Here is a 24,986-nt window from a genome sequence, read left to right as displayed (position 1 = left end):
TCGACAAAAGCAGGGCTTTTGCTCCTACGTATCCTCAATTTGTGATGAGGAACTCAGACCTACGTAGTTCTTGATAACTGTGAGACTAAAAATAGTCTCGGTGTTTTCTTCACCAAAATGCGAACATGCTTTAGTAAAGAGACAAAACTTCCAACTGATCAGAGCAACATATGCTTTTTGGATGAAAAACAATGTGTCTATCGGGGAAGGAGAGTATGCTGATGAAATTTTCTCATAACTGTAAATGAGATTTTGGATGTTAGCATTTCGTTTCTAAATGACCATTTAGAGGAAGCACTGGGTCCAACAAAGATAGGAGAAAATCACTCAAAGTGTATCAATCTCACACAGGTAAGTGTTTTATCCTAATTCCGAACCATAGATATGTCATGACTTGATTTTGCAAATCATTTCCTATCAAATCAAAGATTACATGCGTGATCATGGATCAATAGGACTTTCCTTGGGAATGGGTTCTTTTGGTGGGAAATTTGGCTTTAAGTGTTTTTTGGCCTTTTCCTTTTCTGTTTTTATTTAATGCGTGGCGAGAAAGTCGCTAGCGCACAGGACCACTTTAGGTCGTGGTTTCCTTTTTCTTGTTTACTTGGTGACAATTCTGTACTGTTCAGATATTGTCTGGTCCAAAGACCTTTCTGGATGTTTCTTCTGTTTTCTTCCGATCCTTGATCGGGAATTTTATTTCCTTTTTTTTTTTCTCCCACTCTTTGATTGAGAATTTTTCTTTTTCTTTTTTTTTTTGTTTTCCGAGGGCAAGGATTGACATTCTCACCTTGGGTCAAGGTTTATGATAAGTTGGGATTTTGGCTCAAGGCTTGTAGAACGGCTGGTCATAATATATGTCAGGGTTTGGCCAGCGGTTCGGGGATAAAGGGGATGTCCTACATTATTTCCATGATACACATGCAACAATGATGATTAGGAAATTTTATGCAAAACTGGTCATGCATGCACCCATGTGGACACTCAAGCATCAAGTTTTTATGGTCATGTGACACTAGGGCTCAAGATTCATTTTCCCTATTTTAAGTCAACCCAGTGTTTCCAAAATATGTTCTTTTTATCAAATCATGCATTCATCCGAGTCCATTTTGGGCGTTCGGACAATTTTCACAGCATTCACTCTTCAGGTGTATACACATTTTTTTTCAAAAACTGGTTAAGATCAGTAAAATCTTTCAAAGAAAAGTTGGAAATTATCTTTTTCACAAGCATGTTGTTTTTTAGCTAGACAACTTTTTTTCTTTTTTCTCTTTTTTTTATCATTTGTTTATTTCTTTTTCTTGCTTGTTTTCCACGAGGTATTTTGCTACCTAAACATGCATATATATGTTTTGTGAGATATTTTTGCTACATACATGCATATCCAAGGTATCTTTCTACCTAAACATACATACATACATATATATATATATATATATATATATATATATATATATATATATATATATATATATTGTGAGGTATGACTACCTTCTGAGCTTGTGCTTGTTTTAAATTCTTAGGATCATGAGCAACTAGGTGTGTCCTGCCATGACTTGAGAAACAAAGGTGATCAAATAACAAGCAGAGATTTAAAAGGTACTAGGTTGCCTCCTAGTAGCGCTTCTTTAACGTCTTGAGCTGGACGCATGATGGCTTGTAGGTCACGGACCTAGTACTTTGCTTCCTTTGGCTTTGGACTTGGTCGCCTATTGGTCGGTCATGGGTCGTAAGCAACACTCTAACCTTTTTGTGGATGAGTTGAGGTGAACTCTAGAGGTGATGGCGGTGCGTCTGTTGCCCGCTGCCGGCCATCCCTAGGCTGCTATGGTGTTTCGTCCTGTGCCTGCCTGGGGACGCAGTACTTCTTGATGAAAACTCGATTAGTAGGGGGCCTGATGCCCTTGCTGGAGGTGACAGGCACTCCGTAGAACTGACAAAGACCCGTAATTAGAGCTTGACAACTCCAAGATCCTGTTGGACTTCTTCGGGTCCACTGGGTGTCTTGCGGGCGCGATCCCTGCAAACAATAGATGACATCAAAAATCAGTTGAGCGATGTGCATACTTACCTATTTCATGATGACGTGACCTTGCCGGGGGGACGGGCACCCTGTAGAACCATAGAGGCCCGTAACCAGAGCTGGAAACCCCAGGGCCCTGTTGGACTTCTCCGGGTCCACTGGGTGTCTTTGTGGGTGCGATTCCTGCAAACAAAAGATGACATCAGAAATCAATTGTGTCACATGCATACTTACCTATGTCACGATGGCATGAACTCGCTGGGGGGACGGGCACCCTGTAGGACTAACAGAGGCCCGTAACCAGAGCTGGAAACCCCAGGGCCCTGTTGGACTTCTTCTGGTCCACTGGGCGTCTTGTGGACGTGATCCCTGCAAACAATAGATGACATCAGAAATCAATTGAGCCATGTGCATACTTACCTATGTCATGACGGCACAGACCAACTGATACATTTGCAGGGAGAGATTGGCATTGTGGTCGCTGGGCAGAATGTTGCTAAATAGCAATGTCACCCAAATCCATGCAAGAGTGGTCATGTTGGTGCGCATGATCCGCACTCGTCTTTTTGCAGCGGCACGGGGGAAATCTTGCCCCGGTATGCGTGATAGCCTCCCTCTCTGGATGTGCTTGCACAGTTGGTCGCCTTCCAATATCAGGGGGTGGCCCAAGAACTGATAAAAGGAAACCATTGGCCCCTTAACCGGAAGCGCAAGTCTCCTAAGGTGTGGATATGGAGCACACTGAAAATGAGGACGCGTAGTCCTCTAAAGGCGAGGGCGTGCAACCCTCTGCAGGCGAGGATGTGCAGTCCTCTGATGGCGAGGACATATAGTCCTCTAAAGGTGATAGGTACTAGTACCCAAGGGTCCACCTTTATGAGAAAGCAAGAGATCGACTCATCAAGAGGGCAGGTCATCCAAAAAGATTGGACACGAGATGTAGGAAATCTATGCAGTTAACATGATTTTTAGGGATGCAGACGCATGCAACCTTTGTTGTGAAATTTGGTAATGCTGACCGCACATGAAACAATGCAATGCAATGGAAAGTTGTACAATGTTCAGGATATTCTTTCCCTATTTTGTGATTTTGATTTTGATTTAATTTTTTGGAAAACACGGATTGACTGTCCTTTTGAAAAAGGTGATAATTCATGCAACCTTATCCTATCTTTTGCAAATCTCTCCGGGAACTCCCTCAGAGTGTATGTTCTGTTTGATTTAGTCACTTGACCATTTTGGAGTGACGGTAATGGAGCCGTTTGACGTTTAATCAATCTATTGAAATTCCAGGGTTTGTCTCCCCCCTTTTTTTTCTTGTTTAAAAACATCGACGGGTGAGGACTTTTGATCTGCCCCTATGTTCACTTGAGGCTCATGCACGATGCCCCTTATTGCCCTAGTGTAAGGCTTTGAGGTACCAATTGTTATCTTTCGTCATGACCTTGTAGTTGGGAACCTATTGGGTGAAAACTTCTAATCTGCCCCTAGGTTCGCTTGAGGTTTTTGCATGGTGCCTTTCATTGCCCCAGTGTAAGGCTTTGAGGCACAATTGTTGTCTTTCGTCATGACCTTGTAACAAGGAACCTATTGGGTGTGAACTTCTAATCTGCCCCTAGGTTCGTTTGAGGTTTATGCATGGTGCCTCATTGCCCCAGTGTAGGGCTTAGAGGTAACAATTGTTGTCTTGTTTTCCACAACCTCGTAGTGAGGAAGAATGAAAGAAGCAGTTGATTCTTGCAAAAGGAATTTTCCAAGGACGAGAAATAGTTGAAGGATTTTTTAGTTGATGGATTAAGTCAAATGACTCCTATGTAGAAGCAAGATGTTTTGACGTCTTGATGATGCTAAAGGATCAAGTGCTTTAAGTTTTATTCAAGACAAGAATCCAAGAAAATGAAGATATATGATCAAGTTGATCTCTAGAATCTTTAGGACGAAGTTTCCAAATTGAAAAAACAAAAGGTTTGACCAAAGAATCATTTCAAATTGAGATTTGCTCTCTGGTAATCGATTGCCAGCAGCTGAAAATGTTTATAACAACCACTAGAATTTTGAATTCAAAATTTATAACGTGTAATTGATTACACATGGATGGCAATTGATTACCAGCAGTTTATTGAACGTTTTAATTCAAATTTTAAAGCCTGTAATCGATTACACAAGTCTTGTAATTGATTACCATAGGGGATTTTCAGAATATAATTTCCAAGAGTCACATCTGTTCAAATGGTTTATGAATGGCCATCAAAGGTCTATTTATATGTGACTTGGAAACACGAATTTAAAGAGAGCTTTTATTGCCCAAAAAGTTTCATCCTCTCAAAAGATTAAGAGAGTTTTTCTGAACTGAAATGTCTTATCCTCTCGAAAAGATTCCTTGGTCAACCACTTGCATATTCAATAAGGAATTTTGATTGATCTTCATTGTACAATCTATCTCTTTTAAGAGAGATTTATTCTTCTCTTCTTCTTATTTCTAAAAAGGGATTAAGAGACCGTGGGTCTCTTATTGTAGGGGATTCTTGAACACAAGGGAAGGGTTGTCCCTGTGTGCATTGTTAATCCGAAAAAAGAGTGAAAGTTTAATTGGGGAATAATCTTCGTATCTTAATTCAACCCCCCTTTTTCTTAAGGTAACTAAGGCCATTTGTCCAACATCCTATTCTTGATAACTCACTTCTCTCTAAAAATACAAACTTTCCGGAATGAGGTCACATGAACATCTTGAAAACACAGTCAATCAAATGTTTTTTTTTTAACTCTTTTTTTTTATTTTTATTTTGAAACTTATTTGTTTTGAACTTTACTCGTTGTTTTACGGCACCCCCACCAACGGTCTTGGAAGTCCCAAACTCAGAGGCATAGGTCGCTTGAGCAAACTGACCAATGGCTTGCACCCACTTCCGGTGAAAGTTGAAAATCCTGATGAGTCATCAGAGACATCTAACAATAGCTTTCAAAATTGCCCCATGTGTGGCATCTCTTGTCAATGTCAGGATTTACAAGCGATTCTCCTCAAATTTCAGCCAGCCCATATCAATTAGACCTTGCACCTTACGCTTCAGAGCCCTACAATGCTCAATGGAACGCCCCGGGGCTTCTCCGTGACAAGCACACGTTGCGTTCGAGTCGTATTCTCGGAGAAATGGAGGTTTATGAACCTTGGTTGGGGTTATGGCTACCATTGAATTATCAAGTAGACATGGGAGCAAGTCAGCATAAGACACTGGAATTGGGGTGAATTCTATAGGCTTTCTCGTTGCAAAATTCATTTCTTGGTTGGTGTTTTTGGATTGTGCTAAAGGTGATGTTCGTCATTGGAAGTGCGGTAGACAGACTTTGTGGTTGATTTAGGGATGGCCTTTGTGGATAATTGGGCGGTGGGTAAGGAGAAGGTTTGTTATTGGCTGAGTAATGACATTGTTGGGTTGGTGGGAAACTTGGCTGTATCGGAATGGTAGTCACAGCATGGGCTTCTCCCTCATTCTCATCCTCTTCATTTGCCCCAGTTTTTATCTAAGCAGGATGACCAAATTTGCCTTTTTTCAGACTCACTTCGATCCTTTTGCCGGCAAAGACCATATCCGCAAAGCTGGAAGGTGTGTAACCCACCATTTTCATAGTAGAATACTGGTAATGTGTCTACCATTACGATTATCATATCCCTTTCCATCTTTGGGGGTGCTACTTGGGCTGCCAGATCCCTCCATCTTTAGGCGTATTCTTTGAAAGATCCGTGCCCCCTTTTTTGCACATGTTCAGTAGTTGCATCCTATCCGAAGCCATTATACTGACAATGCCTAACGAACGCAACTGTTAGGTCCTTCCAATCATGGGCTCGGGAAGGTTCCAAGTTAGTGTACCAGGTAACAGCTACCCCCAGTAAGACTTTCTTGGAAGGAATGTATCAACAATTTCTCATCTTTTGCGTATGCCCCTATCTTCCGACAATACATCTTTAGATGGTTCTCGGGGCAAGTAGTCCCCTTGTACTTGTCAAAGTCCAACACCTTGAACTTGGGAGGGGTGATGATATTGGGCACTAGGAACAACTCTTCTAGGTTAGCAAAGGCATAATCTTCACCTCCTTTAATAGCCCTGAGCCTTTCCTCTAGATGATCCAACTTTCTCATTTCTGCCATAGCATGAGGGTTTTTACTTGTTGTGGAATGCAAGAGGTGTAGCTGGGGGTGATACTGAGGGCCCTCCAAAGGGTTTTGTAGGGGTATACCATCTATTGCCTGCCCTTTAGTGGCATATCCGAGGCAAGGCTCGAAGTCGGCTAGATTGTGGTGGGGCATTTCATGTGTCTCATCCATGGGTTGAGAGACATGTGCATGAGCAGTTTGGGGTTGTCGGCTCTCAATGGGTATAGGAGTGGAGTTATTGACATCCTCATTGAGAGTGTACGCCACATTGGGTGGTGTATAGTTGGGAGGCAGGCCTTGTTGCGGGAAGGCGTGCTTGTTTGGATTTTGCACATCATGGAGGCCGTTCCTACTTCCCAAATCTTTGCCTACCATATCTAAGGTCGGATGATTCATTTGGTTGAGGCCAGATAGAGGCATCGGGTTCACCTTAGCAACAGTGCTGGTAGCGGCAATCGTAACCGCATTGGCTTCCATTATCTTCTTCATGCTCATCATGGCCTCCATCATTGTGGCCATTTGCTCTTTCATGGCCTCCATGTTGGCCTTCATCTGCTCTTGCACATCCTCTACTTCACCCATTACTCTAGTTCTAGCACGGGTTCGGTAAGGGCGCCGTAAAGCGTGCTCTTTTCTTTTTTATAACAATGATTAAGTTCTCTCTCTCTCTCTCTCTCTCTCTCTCTCTCTCTCTTTTAAGTAAAGAATGCAATGAACAATGTAACCAATGAAAAGCATGGATGTATGCGAATGATGCACAGTTGAAGTATTATTTTTACACAGGATATGTGGTTGAATCAATTTAGATTTTCAACATGGTCCATGACATCTTCGTCATGGTGAAACTGGAAGTAACAGGGACATCGACAGCCCTAAATGTGTGTGGCAGTAGACGAAGCAGCGATGTAACACGATCCATCTTTTGCCCCAATTTTTTGCAAGATGGTTACTTCCATACTTCAACTTGACTCGATGAACCTTTTTGTAAAAGCACGAGCTTGGTTCAACCCCATAACCCAGGGAATGGCAATTTTGATTGCCAATACTTCAACAACATTTCATAGGGATGAAAGACTCGAGAATACGCATGCTATGCATGGAAAATGTAATTATGAGATTGAGATGCCCGAAGAGACATCCTTTCTTAATTAACCACGCATTAGGTACCATGCTCAATCATTTTTTTTTTGTTGTTTGTGTTTTTTTTTTAATTTTAGAAATGGGTTTATGATCCCAACATGGTTGGTTCATGGTACCTAACACATGCAACTAAGAATGCATCATGAATTTTCATGCTTCCCTTTTTTTTTGTTTTTGTTTTGTAGAGGAAAATACAAGGATCATGTATGAGCAAACATGTAGAACAAAAAGTATGTTTAATGCATATGCATGATGATGCAATGACTCATGCAAAATGGGAATGTGATAACGGACAAATGCAGGAACGATATGTTCATTATGATGCTGAAGAGATGTTTATGCGGTGCATGATATGAATGCATTTACAGACACGAGGGCCCGAAAAATCATCTCTCCTTACTGCGCATTTGGGGGCGCAGTGCCCCATGTTTGCAGTTAAGAAGACGATATGGATCTTTCGACTTCCCACGACAAAAGACGAGACCCACATACAATGCATGTGTGACGACATGATGCAGATGCGCAAAAGCGCAACAGGGGGATGCACAGAGTACGACAATATCCATAAATAATTACAAGCAAAGGCGTATATGACATTTAAGACTACATGCATGGAAGTGTTTAAAACGGCACGCAGTGTGTTTGCTCCGTGCCCCTATTTTAGGGACCTACAGGACAGTATCTAGGGGTCTCTAATAACTACTCCGAAAGATTCATAACTCACACGGCTGTTTTCTAGAGGTATCATCACTCAAGATAATAATATTGTGGCGGTATGGAATACCAGCGACAACATATTATAAAGAGAGAAAGCTCTAGACGAGGTTTCACTATTATCAAGCAAGTCGGAGACCTAGCATGATCATAGATTCACCTCCACTCCTTAAATTCCCATGAACCCGGGTATAGGGCCCCTTTTTTTACTCAAACCCGTGGGTGCTTAGTGTAAAAATGTGAAAAAAGATAGCAGTTATTTACACTTTACACAGTTCAATAAATGCACACACAAGGTTTCACAATTCCACAATTCCTTAGAATAGGGCTAACTCACAAAAAGTCCCCAGTGGAGTCGCCAACTGTCGCAACATGCCCTTTTGTGGGCGTGCAAGGCGAGGTTTACGGGTGCGCTTTCCAAAGGAGGAAAAATGCGCGGAGTCGCCACCAACGTTTATTTGTGGAAAACGTCGGGAAAACCGAAGGAAACCAGTCAAAATGAAAATTCTAAGTTCGGGAGTTGTATTTACGTTTGAGGAAGGTATTAGCACCTCTCACGTTTGTCTCAAAGGACAACAGCCTATTTTTTAGAATTGTGGAAATTGTATTACTTTAACTTTTATTTCTTTTTATTTTTTGAGGTTGACAAAAGCGAGGCTTTTGCTCCTATGTACCCTCCATCGAAGAGGAAATCAGACCTACGTAGTTCTTTCTTAAGAGTGAATCAAGCAATTCTTTTTACTTGAAAGGTGATCATTTTAAGGCGTTGGACCTTAAAAATGATCCATTTACTTGATAAGGAAAAAACTGAAATGATAAACTTTCAAACCCTTTTTAGTGACTTTTTTGTGGACGAGCTTGACTAGGCGAGTTGATTTTAGCCTTAGTTTCACTTTAGTTATTTAGTCAATTCAATTAAGAATGAGAAATCCCAAAGAGAAAACGTCCGATTGATTTTTTTTTTTGTTTATTTTACTAAAAGATATTTTTTGATTATTATATTATTATTCTCTTTTTGGTTTAACCGTGGTTACAACGTGAACGATCGGTTAGATTTTGTTTTAACAGTGATTAAACGAGATTACAACACAAATGATCGGTTGAAATTCATTTTATCATTTATTAGGCGAGAAAACGGCTTAAATAAACGGTTAAAGCACGCTAAAAACGGAAGAAAAGAAAACTGAAAGTAAACGGAATTAAAGTGAAAGTACACAAAACAAGGAATGAATTGAAAGTCTCGGATTCGAAAACTTACCCGTTGAAGAACGAAGAACGAACGAAGAACGGATGAAGAACGGTGAAGAATGATGAAGAATTTCCACAGAATCGCTTACGGAAGTACTTCGACTCAATTTTTCTTCACGAAAACGTGTTTTTTTGCCCAAAATAGTCGAAATGCATAGCCAAGGGTCTTGAACCTTTTGAAACAGCTCCCCCCTCCCCTGTTTATAGAAAAAAAGGAGGTGCTTGCCGCCCAGAGACTTAATGAAGAAGATTTCTAAGCACACCCGAATTATTAAGTTCACCCCCCTTGTCGTATTTTACGGAAAAGTTACGGAAGCCTTACGGAAGTGTTTTCGAATTTGATTTTCATCTTGTTTCTCTTCCCTTTCACCAATATTAAGTGGAATATGCTTACCCAAGGTTTTCGGAAATTTTACGGAAGTATTACGGAAGCCGCGGAAGCCCCGGAAACCATTTTTCAAAAACGTGGAGGAGCTTGCCGCCTAGTCGGAAAGGCCTAGATTTGAATTGCTATTTACACCCCTATCTTGATAAGTTCACCCCCCTTTACCTTTTTTGGTGATTCTTTTTCCGTAACGTTACGAAACTTTACGAATTTCGTAACGATACTTATTTTCTTTCCGTAAGGTTACGGATCCTTATGGATAATGTATTTACTCTTTTTTAGCTTTCAAAGAAGTTACGGAAACTCACGGATTGCGTAACAACACCTCCTTTTGGTTTCCGCCACATTACGGAATTTTCACGGATCGCGTAAGCCTGCTTCCTTTTGATTTCCGGCATGTCTCGGGACTTCACATATTGTGAAACAAAGGATGCCAAGTATCTCAAAGCGGCCGATCAAAGGTCGCATATCATCAAGTAATAATCCCCGGACGAAATTAGGGTATGACACAACCCAACTCTTTTTCCTTTATTTTCTTAATCATTGCATATAGTTAGGTTTTAACTTGTTTGTGATTGCTAGAGTAACCCATCAACATGCTTTGTATGATAAAATGGGGTTGCCTAAGCTTCTCTGAAGCTGTTGATGAAGAATAACTTGGAAAACTTTTCAGTCATCCACTTGCTCAGCGTGCCGTGTGCGCTAAGCGAATCATTCTTCATGCACTGAGCGAGTGACGACTCACACTAAGTGCCCCAACCCCAAACCATTGGCTGAAGGGGCCTCGTTAAGCAAGACCATAGCACTAAGCCCAAAAACCTCTCTGGTATTTCATTTATTGGAATTGGGCAAAGCGAGTCATCTCGCTAAGTGCGCAACACAGTCTCACTAAGCGCATCTGTGCACTAAGCGCAACTATCTCTCTGCCTGGACCTTCATGTTAATTAGTCCCAGCGGGTCATACCCGCTAAGCCCAATTCCCTCTCGGGTATGGTATTGCGCTAAGCGAGACCATCTCGCTAAGCACGACCCCACTACTGCATCTTGAGGTATTTAATTCGCTAATCTGGCCCTGTCCCGCTAAGCGAAAGTTACAAACCAATTAGAGCTGCAGAACTCGCTAAGCGCATATCTTCGCGCTAAGCCCAAATCCTTCTCGGGTTTTCTAATTTTCGAATTGGGCTAAGCGAGCTTGTCCCGCTAAGCGAGTGAATTTAAAATCTGAAAATTCAAACCAGAGTTCTCACTTTGCGAGTCACTCGCGCTAAGCGAGACAGTCGAAACTGCCAAAAATAAAGCATTACTGACTTAGGCAGTTTCTTTTTGTGCAAACATTATAACTTCTCACCTCATCATTGGCATTCACACTTCTACACTGTGTTCACCTTGCTCATCTCTGCTTCTTTTGCCTTCCTCTTGTTCACTTATCTCAGCAATCCACGTAAGTACATTTCACTTTATCTTTTAATTTCAGTTTGAACCTTAGGATATAAGCCATTTTATGTTCTTTGAAAATGTTGATTTTGTGTTGATTTTGCTATTATTTGGTTAGTTGTTTGAATGTATGCTGTTAGGGGTTTAATTTCGCATGTAATGTAGGTTGCTTTGATGTATTTTGCTTAGATTTATAAAGCCTAATAGTGTGTGATAGAAGGGGCTTAGAAGCCTCATTATTTTCTAGAAATTTTGATGTACTCGCTAAGCAAGTTTATCAATTTTGGATGAATTTTCTGGGTTTTTTGATGAACTCGCTAAGCTGGCCCTGTCCCGCTAAGCGTGTTCATTATTTCTGTTTAAATTTATGTTTTTCTGTATGAACTCGCTAAGCCACCGTACTTGGGCTTAGCGAGTGTTTAAATTTCCAGTTTTATTTCTGAGTTCGTATGAACTCGCTAAGCTGGCATGTCGCGCTTAGTGATTTAGTTTAGTTAGGTCAGAGTGTTTGAGTCTTTTGGTATTCTGTTGGCGGCTAAGTGAGTCAGTCTCACAAAGCCACCATGCCTCTTTAGCCTGAATAAGCCTAGGCTAAGCGAGTTAGTCTCGCTAAGCCCAAGACAATTTAGTTTTCTGAAATTTTGTTCATGCGCTAAGCGAGTCTCCCTTGCTAAGCGCAATTTCTTCTCTGTTTGGGAATAAGGCTTAGTGAGCCTGCTCGCTAAGCCAATTTGGCACACACATTTGGAGTTCCATTCTTGGTGAAGATCCTTTGCAGGGTGTTCTTTTGGAAATGTGCAACATGTTCAATATTAAACACATATTTCACATATTCTAGTCTTCTTTTCTGTACCCAAGGTTCAAAAATCTGTAGGTTAAATAGCCATGAAGACAATTAATTACTCGTAAGGAATTATGAGTATTACAAAATAAGTGTATTAATACACAATATGATGGATTGATAGAACATTATGATAGTGGATGCCATAGTTTGTGCTTAAGCACAAATAATTCAATCGACACAAGCGTGATATTAGAGGGAACTGAAGTTGAGGACTCAGACTAATACCATACCTAGAAAGTCATGAGGACAAGCTGATTTCTCTCATAGTGCACAATACCAAAGAGGCGTGATTTAAGTAGCAGAGATCATGGGACAAAATAGATAAACCAAATATTGGCAAAAAAATTAAATAGTAGTGGCTGGAAAAGTTTAAAACACACTATGTGTATAGTAATTTGGTGAACTTAGAATCACTTAGATAGAAATGTACCTTTTTCCAATAATGAGGAACTTGCTGAACTTTCAAGGGCTCCAACAATGCTCCATCCCTTCATTGAGATTAGTAATTTTGACGCATAAATGACATGTTAGGAAATAATTAATAGTATCAATTACTAAAAAAATTGGTAATAAAGTAAATTTAAAAATGAAACCTTCATATGAACATACACTAGTGTAGTTGTCACTCATATTTGTTGATTTGAATTGGTCTATGATCACCACTATCGACATCCTCAGCTTGACAATAACCTACAAAATTAATCATCTTGGTTACACAAATAATCATTGATCATATGGGCGTTCACACCCATTGCGATTAAAATGCATTGTCCAATAAGATTTGGTGTAGAAAAAATGAAATAAACAAAAATATATATTTATTCTCAAATAATTGTCAATAATTGTACAAAGTTGAATATAGCAAGTATAGTAAACATCGAATACATCACAGTAATTCTTCCTATGTCATCTAAAGATTTCTAGATCTTGTGTTTTTAACTTTTACAAAATATGTTGTCCATTTCTTACGAATTGTTGTCAAGGTCTCAATGTCTAATGGCGTGCCATTGTTAGTCGATGAATACGACTAACTTTTATGTATAAAACCTGTGTAAATTGTATCAAACTCCTCTAAGTTATGTTATTTTGTAATGTTGTAATTACTTTTTGTTAAAGATAGGTAATAAATACTTAGTACTCCCATTTTGTGTATTTAATAATCATTTCCTCTTAATTTCAGGTTAATTAGGCAAGTTTGTGAAGTGTTGATTTTCATTCGCTCGCCAAGCCAATCTGCTGGCTTAGCGAGCCATTCGCTGAGCGCACCACTCTTGCGGCTGAGCGCGAGGAAGAATCTGGAAGAAGGATGAGCTGTGCATGTTCGCTGAGCGAGGGCTAATCCCGCTAAGCGCACCACTTGAGTCCATCCGCTAAGCGAAAAGACGTGCGCTATGCCGAAATTCACTAATGCGCGCTAAGCGAGCCAAAGTTGCGCTAAGCACGCAAGCACCAACAAGACCACCTATTTAAGCTTGAAATCAGAAATGGAGAGGGAGTTTGGGCAATTCTCGAAGCTTTTGCATGTTTAGAGATTTCTAGAGAGAGAAAGGTCTATGTTCCAAAGAGTTTTGAGAGCTTTTGCTGTGAGGAGACTGACAAAGAACTGAGCGAGAAGAGGAAGCCATCCTGAGAGCATGAGATGAGTCTGTGAGTGATTATGAGGTTCTAGAGGTGGAGGAGACATCCCCACTACTTGTATTTCTTCAATCCTTCATTTTTATCTTCTCTTTGTTGTAAAGGAAGCTTCCCAGATATGGAGAGCTAAATCCTTTGTTGGTTCTTCCTTGTAGTTACTTGATGTAAATACTTGTATATCTATTTAATGATGTTTTATGTGTTCTCTGTGCTATCAGTACATCATTTTAGTGTGCTTTTGCCTTGATCACGTAGATGCATGCTTTGTTAGGATCATTCAACAGTGGAAACTGGTCTGATTCTTAGAACTTGATAGGACAGGGCTAGTTTATCATATTATCACGAGGGATCGAGGTACGGTAACCTAATTTTTTGTATGTTTGTCTTAATGCAGTTTTGGTCTAGTTTAGTCCAACAAAAGGAATCTGAGGACGATTTTTGATCAGGATTAGGCTAGACTATCATGAGGAATCGAGGTTTAGCATTTCAGGAGACACCATAGAACACATGAGCATTGTTAAGTATAGACTATCCTTTTAACATCAGGCACCTAATAGGAAGATCAACGTGTTGTCTACTTGTCTTTACATATCATTACTCACGTGATTTTCTTTTTAATAGTTAGTTTACATACTTGTGCATAGTTGACACATCTTTTTTCATACTAGACACCTATTAACTGAATATAGCTTTACCAAGTAACACAAGTTCCCCGAGATTTCGATACTCAATTCTTACCATTTTATACTACTTGCGCGATCCGGTGCACTTGCTGGGTTCGAACAGCCATCACCAAACCACTACAAATAATCAAATATACAAATTAGTCATGTACACATAAAAAAGTTGCAAAGTCATTGTCAACTAATTATTTTCTAGGAAAATTAAATATACTATGCTCTAATCATTCTTCAAATCCCCGCTTACTATGTTCCACATCCAATGCATGACATAATAGCCACACTCATACCCTCCGCTTTGAACATGAGTCTACATTCAACATGAAAAATAAAGACATCATACAATTACGAAGTTACAAAAGATGACCAGTGAAAAAAAACATTCATGAAATGACTAACCTTTACTTCAATCCACTAAGTTGCAACTTTATCAATTTGACCATCCAAAGTAGTCTTTAATGTCTTCATCGCACTGCTTACAACAGAACATGAATGTATATTCGAGGACAAATTTTTTTCCATCGACATTTATAATACATTAAATGAGTTATAAAATAATATTTAACTTGTTAACTACAACTTTGATATGAATATCAGACTTCTTACGCAACGAACAGAACCAAACGACAACATCCTTCGTAGGACACAAAACAAGCAGCTGCCAATGGGCTTTGAATTCGAAAATAATTATGTATGTAAAATACAAATGAGAATAATTCAAGCATTTCATAAATTTCACTTACTGATTCAAGTAAGCTCCTAGGTAGACCTTTCATTGGGATTCCTTAACCCATGTTTCAATGTACTGCTGACATTCAGCATGTCTCTCCTTTGCATTGTGTATGGACTGAGGCTCAAGGAATCCATAGACCGAACCATGACCCAAGCTTGAACTCCACTCATCCATAAACCTATTTGGAACATTTGGAATGGAAAATTGATAATCATGTATATCATAACGAATGTTAATTATTATTCAATGATATCGAATGGACTTACATCATCCACAACTGTAGTATAGCTATGTTCAAACATTTTTCACCTGATATTATTTCATTTACATAAGAATATGTTAAGAAGAAGGATGCATCCACATTTGGAATCCCGAATTTAGTCCCATCCCACAACAACTCAACAGGCTTCTCGTAAATGTCATATAAGGTTCTAATCAACTGACGCAATGGATCATCTGTAGCAACATTATTCAACCTTTCAATTGGTTCGAATACTTTCGATGGAGTAAGACGTGAATCCTATATGCAGATGAAAAGATAAATTGAACTAATTTATATGAATCTACGATTGTGTTAATTCATGTTAAAGAAAATCAAAATTACCTCATGTGATACACATTTCCCAAGATTTGCCGGCCATGCCAAGAATATGTCATGGGCCTGCCTCACATACTGAATTTTTGATGTGGGAAACGACACTTGAGCGTCACCGTCAAAAACTTTATCTACACTCACCCTTACCACATCATCTGCATAAGTCACGTTGTGTATGGTAGACCCAATGACAATATTTTTTTTATCTATATTACAATAAATAACATGAATATGTTAATATAAAAAAAAATATTCTCACTAAATCACAAACATCATTTTAAAAGATAAATATAATATATAATAAAAATAAAAATTATATAAATATACATATTCTAATTTATGTCAAAATAGAATTTAATCTTATATATTATATTTTAAAAGATAATATATGACATTATAAAAATATTATAAATTAAAAAATAGAAAAAAATTGAATTTTGAACTATTTTCACATAAAACCTATATTAATAATATATTTTGCACCAAATATTTAAATGAACACTTAGGTGTAGTGATAAAGGAGTGTTTTTCTCACTCCAGGAACCATGATTTTAGTCCTTCTTCAAGCATTAAAATCAGTTTTGGGGACTTAGATAATAAATTAAAAAATAAGAAAAATTTGGTGAAATAGACAAAATAGGAGGACAAATTTTACAATTAAACCTATAACCTAACATAACATTTTTAATCAATTAACATAACAATGGCTCTAATACTCCTATGAACTTTTGTTTTCGTTGAAAATTATCTTATATTCTCTAGAATGTATTCTAAAAAGTATTTTTTTTTTGTATATTACTGATTTCAGAAAATGTTATAATTTCCTTTTTTTTACCATGTTTTCCTACATTTCTATTCCCATGGGGATCATATATTTATTATTTGGTTCAAAACAATCAATCACAAATATTTTTTTATTGACTTCCATATTTAATCTTTATAAGGATTTAGTAACCGAATGAGAGTCTTTTATTATTATTAATATATAACGTAGTGTGTTGTGTCTTACATAGGTATTAAATTCATATTTTATAATTATAGGATTAATTATATTATATTATTTTGAATTTTAACATATTATTAATTATTTAATTTAATTTCACTAAATATATGTTAATAAATGTGTCAAGAAATATTTAAATATATTTTTATACACATTTATTTTTTTATTTGTCTACAATCTTAGTATTTTTTTCTTGCATGATATGAACAATCAATTGTACGTGTTGGCTCTTTCCTATGTCTTTCTCTTCTCATTAAGGTGTGACATAAAAAAAAGGTATTTTTTCAATTTATCTTTCGGATTTAATTGTGATATTTTTTCATGCATATTTGACGTAATTAGTTCTCTTTTATTTTTCTTGCAAATTATACATTCGAAAAGATTCTAACATTTTTTTTAATCTTTTGGCATCTACATTTGCAAGAGAAGGTTACTCTTTAATGATGTGTCTAGAACATCCTATTGAAATGCCAAAATATCCAAACACTGAATGTTCGTTGGAGGAAAATGTTAAATGACATGAAAATAAACCATGTTATAAAAGTGCAGAGATTGGAAACAAAAGTACAAATTACGATTAGTGCATAAGTACTTATATTCTTAAAGCACAAATTTATCTCAACCTTGAACAGTTGTGTTGATTTTGGATTGTAAAGAGAGCATGACAATGAAACAATTAGAGGCGAATGATGGTTGCTATTATGGTAACTTAAAACAGAGAAACATATATATAGAGAGAGAGGTAACGAGGCTGGATTTTTTTTTTCTGTCTAGAGCTTCTTACTTAAGGTGTGCTTGTTGTTGTGCACCCACACCTTAAGCACACGAGGTTGGATGTTAGTTTGGGCACAAAACTCCTGCACGACACTCTCATCGTGCTTCATAATCCTCCAGCCAAGCTTTTCTGCAAAGGCCAACATCTTCCCCTTTTGTTCTTGGGTGAACCTAGTCCTGAAACGCTTCTTGCTGGACCCGCCATGAGGAGTGGCACCACTCGTTGGGTCTGACACTGCTTCCATGTCCTCCCTCGAGGACTGGGCCCCACCACTGCCCCTTGACCTGGAGGGGAGTGCCAGTGTGGTGCATTGTTGCCCTTGCACATGGGGGTAGCCCACCTGCTCCCCATAGTACGCTGCCAACGGCAACGGCGAGTGGCGGTAGTAAGGCACCAGGTAGGTGTCATTGGGGGTCTCCTTACGATGGAAGTTTCGGTGGCAGTTGCACACTAGGCATTTTAGCGCATCCAGGGTTCCCTCCTCGCCTAGAGGCAAGAACTTGATGCATCCATCAAGTGTGTGGATGCCAGTTTTGATGGTGTGGTTCTTAAGGCACTCATGATACTTCTCATTGTCATTTTTTTGAGCCAGGGTGGGTGGTGTTGGGGTCATTGGAATCGCCGCCGCCACTGGCTCCTCTTCGCCTTGACTTGAGGGCGGTATTCCAAAGGCATTGTAACTCGCTGTTGCTGCGAGCATCCTCAACTCAGTTTCCTCATGTTGCTTAAACTCCATTTTGGAAATATGAGAAGAATTTTGGCTTCAAAGTTGTGATAGCTAAGGGTGGTGGATGATTGAGCATATAAGGAAGCGCTGAAGAGGAAACAAACAAGAAGTGTTGAATGAACTCTCTTTCTCTCTCTCAAATAATAGTTTCAGTCTCATACACTTTTTTTCTACTTCTCTATTTTCTCCCTGATCCCCCAACCCTCACGACTCTTAATTCTTTATCCTTGTACTAAATCCAATTACCTCGGTAATTTTTTATTAGTTTTTTTTATTTTTATAGAAACATTAATGTTTTTTTGAGGAGACATAAATTTCTTATCGGTGGAAAACATTAATCTGGGATCATTATTGCTTATAATACTAATTGATAATAGCAAACAAAAACTAATCCAGTCGTTTAAAATCATATCCTACAAGATTGTAAATTTAAATCTGATTGTCAATGAAGACTTTATTAATAAATATTTTTCAAGTAATTTTGTAATTATAATACAATTGAAATATATGTCATTATGATTGATGTCGACACATCTTATAACACATTTCTTGTAACATGCTTCCTCCATTTTCAAAGTAATTGACACTTGAAGTTTTTTCATACAAATTAAGAAAAAAATTTATATATTAATGAGAAAATTGTTAATTGATATTATATTTATATTCTCAACAAACAATGAATATGCTAGAATATTAATAATTAATTTTCTCCTATGATTGAAATGACTTATTTTACTTTATATTCACTTTCAAATCTTTTTTTCTTTTTATGATTATGTAGTACATATAACTTAATTTAAACAAGCAAATTATTCTAACTAAGCAATGTATTTTTTTATAACCATCGTAGTTAGATCTTTTGTTCTTTCATGATTAATGGCACTTAAATTTTATCATCGCTTCCTAAATACACATTCAGCTAAACAAATGAATTTTAGTTTGAGTAAATTAGAGCAAAACCTCCTAAATACACATTCTTTCATGATTAATTCTCTTACTTTGTTTACTATTACAACAACCCCTACTAGGGGTACACAGTGTCAGGTTTTGTAAACATTTAATAGGAGATAATGTAATTTGTAAGGAGTCTCAATGCAATGTTGTTCATACAAGGGGGTTTAGTGTTGGTGTAAAAAAGGAGGAGTATTATATGTAATTTCAAGAAACCGCAAGGGGTGTTATTGTAATCTTACTCTTTTAGGGTAAAGTCAAACAATACGTTAAAGATGCATTAATTTATTTGAATAATAAAAGCGAGTCTTTAATAGGTATGATTAATTTATTTGAGTAATAAAAGCGAGTCTTTAATACAAGGTGTGATTCATTGTTTTGAATAATAAATTTATGGATTCTTCGAGGACAAGTTAAAGATGTGGTTTTCGGTGGACCAACCATTATTTTTAACCATTTATAACAACAATAATTATTGCATTTGCTTCTTCCTTGAGATCCTAAGACACTTCCATAAGTTTTAGTTCTTTAGATCAACTTTGAAACTAAGACTTAATACTAGAGCTTAATTACTTTTAAGGTTCACCACCCCTTTCCAAATATGTGTTCAACTAAACAATGCATTTATGTTTGACAAAGTCAAACTATGCGTTAAAAACATTTTAATTTATTGAATAATAAATGTGGTTCTTTAATATGAGGTCCAGTTAATTCATCTGAATAATAAATGGACGGATTCTTTGAGGACCGATTGAAGATGTGGTTTAAGGGACCATTACTTTTGATTGTTTGTAGCGAGTCACTACCAATTGCATTAATATTTGCATACATCATCATAATTTTTTTAGAATACTAAACATGCACAGTTGTTAGCCTTACTTTTGTTGTCATCACTTTCCATGATAGTTGTCTTCTCTATCTCTCTCGTTCTAATCCTTGTTCTCTTCTCTCTTATCCTTGGTCCCTCTCCTTCTCTTCTTGTACTTGCTCTCTCCTTTTTTTTTTCTATACTCTAGTCTTCACTTTCTCATTTGTTCTCTTCTTTTTCATCCTCACTCTCTTCACAACTAGGATGTCTATTGTGGCAACACTGCTCTTGCATATTCAAATGCTGCCTGTGTTGCTTCGGTATATGAAGAGGCTTTAGGGTTTATTTTATCTCCAATGTTATTTCATTTCCTTTTATTCATTTGTTGTTTGTTATCTGCAAAAGTTGCAAGCTGAGGGGAAATGGGTCAACCCAACTTTCACCTTTTTTTTCTTTCTATTTTATAGATCTTGTTGTTTCAACACAAAATATATCAAATGCAACTCAAGCTTCAACTCTTAAAGTACCACCCTAACACCCCTTCCAAGGACCACTCCCTAACTCTAAACCCCACGTGTCTCTCTTGACCTTTTTAAACACCCCATTTTTTTTCTTAAAAGAAATTAAAAAGGATTATATTTAAAAATAAATAGAGTTTTAGAAAAATAATGAAGATTTTGGAATCAAATAAATAAAAAGGCAAATAAAATAAATATATGTTCTTAAAAAATGTTTTATTTATTCATTTGATAGGTAGTAAAATAGAGTTTATTTTTATAAAATGATAAAATCACTACCACAAACATGGTCTTCAACGATACAAGTTTTATTATGGTTGTACAAAAACTGATGTCATAAGTAAAGTGGTGACATTTTTGTAAACAACTGGAAATTTTCAAAGAGGATTTTATCATAATCTTCTTTGAAAATGAATTATGACATCAGTTCTACAATGCGAAAATACAATGTCTTTAGGGAATGTGAACGGGCTCTCTCTCACTCCTTATTTTCATCTTCTTTTTAATCTCTTTCTCCCTCAGTTTTAGAAAATCCTAAATTCTCCTCCTTGCTCTCTCTCTCTCTCTCTCTCTGTCCATGCCTCCATCACTGTGGAGATCCCCACGAAGCCGGTGAAGATACAGAGGCACAGGTGTTCATTGCTCACGAGATTGACTTGGATTCTTCATCGCTGGAAGCTATCCTCTTTCTCGTTCGAACATGGAATCTACATCCTCCTTATCAGGTATGTCTACTAAACCTTCGTTTAAACCCCAATCTCCATGCACATGCATTCGTTGCCTTAAAAAACTACAAACCAACGCTCAACTTATCATGAGAGTCTCAATATTCTAACTAAGATGTTGGGCCTTGTTCAACTGCAAAACCCTTGTGGTGCTCAAACTTATTGGGGGCTTAAATAAGAACCCTCTTTTGTTCGATTTTTCATCTGTTGATTTGCCCTTACTAACAACCTTGCATTTGCAATCATTTATACTAGAGTGTAGGGATACGACAGAGCTTCTTGGTGGGAGTTTGAATCTCATGTTCTTGTGCGTGAGCCATCTTTATTTTAGTGGTCCTGAAGCAAGGTTTGAAAGATTGCCCAAGTTGGTTAGAGCCACGATTGTGATAGGCCATGTTCTATTGGAGGTTGTTAATAATGTTAAGTTTCTGCACATAGATTGGGTCCTATTGAGTGTGATATTTTTTTGTTACTTTCCATATTTTTAAGGAAGAAGGGGTTTCTGATGTTTTGTTGTTGTGATAACAGATGAAGGACAAAGAGGAAGCGGACTTGATTCTTGAGTTTCAAAATTTAACCCACCTAGAATTGGGCTATTCAGATTATACTAGGGATTCGATTGAGGGGTTAGAAGTGATCAAGCGTTGCCCCAATCTTCAAATTCTTGACATTGATATGGTTTGATGAGTTGAACATTTAAAAGTGATTTCTATTTTTACCTTTTTCTTTACATAAATTGTATTAATTTTATTCTATAATTGTTGTTGACAGGGGAGTATTGACATGAATGCTAGAGGCGATGAAGGAGTAGATTGGCCATTCCCTCGATCTGTCCCTTCATGCATTTCATTACATCTTAAAACATGCGAAGAAAAAGAAACAAAGAAACAAAGAAAGGAGGTGCTAGGTGTGGCTGTTACTCTATTCTATGGCAACACCCAATGAGTCACTAGTTGACTCACATGACCCGTCTATATTAAAAAATTATAAATAATTTATAACTTGCAAACTTTTATACTTAAAAATATAAATGAAAATATAATCAAACTTCTATCAATTTGACTACTGCAATTTGACATTTCAATTATATAAATTAAATTTTCTAACAGCTACTATCCAAATATTATTACATTCCAATTAATTTGACATTCATTGAAGTTTCCAAAGACAAATTATGTTTCAAAAATATTTGTCTCATCATATTTTATGTTTTCTAAAATTTATTCCATTATGAATTATTTATTAATTAATTTTTTTCTTTATTATCATTTGTTATCTTAACTAAAATTACTAAATTACCCATATTAAAAGTAAATATAAAGGATATTGAGAAAAGTCAGACAACAAATGGTAGAAACAGTAAAGTATTAGTTTTAGTGTGGTAAGGTAAGCACATCTCACGTAGAAGGTTGATGGCTCTCGATTTCTAGCAATGCCACATAGGAGTATTTGGTAGCTTTTAGTATATGAATTGTGTAGCATTTGACTGATTAGAGAAAAAAGCGTGAAAGCTACAACTAGGCAGCAAGCTTGCAACATCAGAGAACATGAAAAACTGTCTTTGCAGAGACAGAGAGGGAAAGATGTGAAAACCCAGTTACCTAGGGGAATTTTGCGATCCGCTCCGAGTAAACTACACTAGTTTGGCACTAGGTTTGATGACATGTCAATGAGTTACTTACAGAAATGATCCAACAATTGAATCAGCTCGGCTAAGGGTCTGGTTTTCGATTCAACCAGCCGGGCCGAGCCGAGTTTAATAACACTGATTGGGAGGGTTCCTTACTTAGTATTGAAAATCTTGCTTTCAATTTGATAGTAGGTAGTAAAGTTCTTCTTCATGGAGTATGTCTCATTAAGATTCTCCCGCATTTCACAAATGGAGGTAGAAAACATACAATTACAACTTATTTTTTGAATCAGAGTGCCATAACCAGGTTTATGATAAGAGCATCCTCATTATCCCAGGCCTCAAACTTTGGACCACCACTTTCAATATGGCTTAACATCATATGCCTTTTGCAAGTTGTAAGAATGTACTATGCCTATTGTAGATAGTTGTGACCATCTAGTTGATAAAAACCACCAAATTTGGAAGGTCGTCAGGACACAAGGTGATAACTTATTCCTCTGCCATGATTAAAAGCCCGTTAGCATAAGAAAAATGCTGTAAAAAATAGGAAAGAGTGGCATTGTAGATCTAGAGTGCACAACACTAGATTTAGTCAAATTGACCCCTGGGATAGTCAGAGGGCATGCTGACGAGCTGTTTTGTGCCAGTGCCAAAGAGTGGCCTACACATGCTAGGTATTAGGGTGATGTGTAGGGTGGAGATCCGCCCCAATTCTTATGGTATCAAACTAGTAGAGGAAAGACACTCCTCTTGTTCTGATCATTGGTCCTGAAGGGTGCAACGATAAAGGGAGCAAATAGAGGCATGCTAATATCGAGCACTAGAAATAGAGCTCCCAAGACTTGGAGCTCTGATACCATTTTGAGAAAAGGACATGTGTGTGAATAGTAAAATCTCTAATTTCCCTTTTTATAGGTAAGCAACTAAGCCTAAACAAGGAAATAAGAAATTATATCAAGAAATAAAAACATTAGTATACAATGTCAAATATTAAAGTGAAGAAGTAACCTTCTTAACCAAACAACTTTACTAGTAACAGAAGACAAAGCACGATATTCAACCTCAGTGGACGATTTAGAAATAGTTGGTTGTTTCTTAGAACGCCAAGAGAGAAGGTTATTCCCCAAAAACACACAAAAGCTAGAAGTGGACCATCTAGTATCAACATAGCTGGCCCAATCAGCATCAGTAAAGACAGGGAATTTGAGAGAGTTATGAGCAGGGAAAATAAGCCTTGTCCTGGAGTAGATTTGAGATACTGCAGAAGATGATGGACAACATTTAGGTGACAAACTCTATGTTCTTTCATATATTGACTCAAGTGATTTACAACAAATGTTATATCAGGACGTGATATGGTTAGATAAATTAATCTACCAATTAACCTTTTATACACTGAGGGATCAAGGAGTAAGTCTCCATCATGAAGATTGAGCTTCAAGTTGGGATCCATTGGAAGATTGGAAGGTTTGCATGCGAAGAAACTTGTATCTTCTAAAAGAGATATAGTGTATTTTCTTTGGGAGAGTGAGATACCTCTATTGGATTTAGCTATTTCTAAGCCAAGAAAATATTTCAAAGGGCCAAGGATCTTCAATTGAAACATAGATTGCAATTGGCACTACTCCAAAAGTGAGATTTTATGACACTAAAACAAGGACGATTTTATAAAACTGCCTTAGTAAAAGATGCGACAAGCTTTCAACGCCGACCGCTTCATATATTTTTCCCAAGGCCACCAGGAGTGTACAATGATCACGTTGCACATACAACCCCATAGTCGGTATCACATTAGCAACACGTTCTTCCCTTGACAATGAGGTCACAACAGTTTCAGCATTGGTCTCCTCTGTGCTCACACGTGCACCTAATTGTTGTATATCTATATCTGCCTCAGTTGGGGAAGAGTACTGCGACCCCCTTTGGGATAACTCCGTTTTGATGGCCTCCTTCAACTCCTATTTCATTCTCTCTAGACTCCATTTTGTTTTCTTCTTCCAACTCATTCCTCCATTCTTCCTCAAGGGTTCCAATTATCTCAGCCACCTGTTGTTGGGTGATGGATGTGGACGAGTTGCTGGAACCACATGATGCCCTTCCATATTATTGACTAATTGTGACACTAGTCCCCGCTACATGAACACGACCTCTATGCCCCGATCGCCCAATGACAGTGTTCAATATGTCATCACAGCCTTGGGGAACAAAGGTACCTTGTGTCGTTTGTTCTTGTAACGAGTCTTATATCAACCATGAATTGACAA

General features: G+C 37.7%; 1 protein-coding gene across 1 annotated transcript; it reads right to left on the bottom strand.

Moving 5' to 3' along the window:
- Nucleotides 1-17,100: 17,100 nt before the first annotated feature.
- LOC114401608 (zinc-finger homeodomain protein 2-like) lies at nucleotides 17,101-18,193 on the bottom strand. Its single transcript, XM_028364161.1, has one exon. The coding sequence runs from the start codon at nucleotides 18,094-18,096 to the stop codon at nucleotides 17,356-17,358; it is 741 nt and encodes a 246-aa protein (XP_028219962.1). The 5' UTR covers nucleotides 18,097-18,193; the 3' UTR covers nucleotides 17,101-17,355.
- Between the last annotated feature and the right edge of the window lie 6,793 nt (nucleotides 18,194-24,986).

Source organism: Glycine soja, chromosome 20 (genome assembly GCF_004193775.1).
Source record: "Glycine soja cultivar W05 chromosome 20, ASM419377v2, whole genome shotgun sequence".
Taxonomy (NCBI): Eukaryota; Viridiplantae; Streptophyta; class Magnoliopsida; order Fabales; family Fabaceae; genus Glycine; species Glycine soja.
This window is presented reverse-complemented; position numbering and strand designations above follow the sequence as displayed.

Coding starts and splice junctions, on each gene's coding strand:
- LOC114401608 (XM_028364161.1), bottom strand. CDS start 18,096: ATGGAGTTTAAGCAACATGAGGAAACTGAGTTGAGGATGCTCGCAGCA.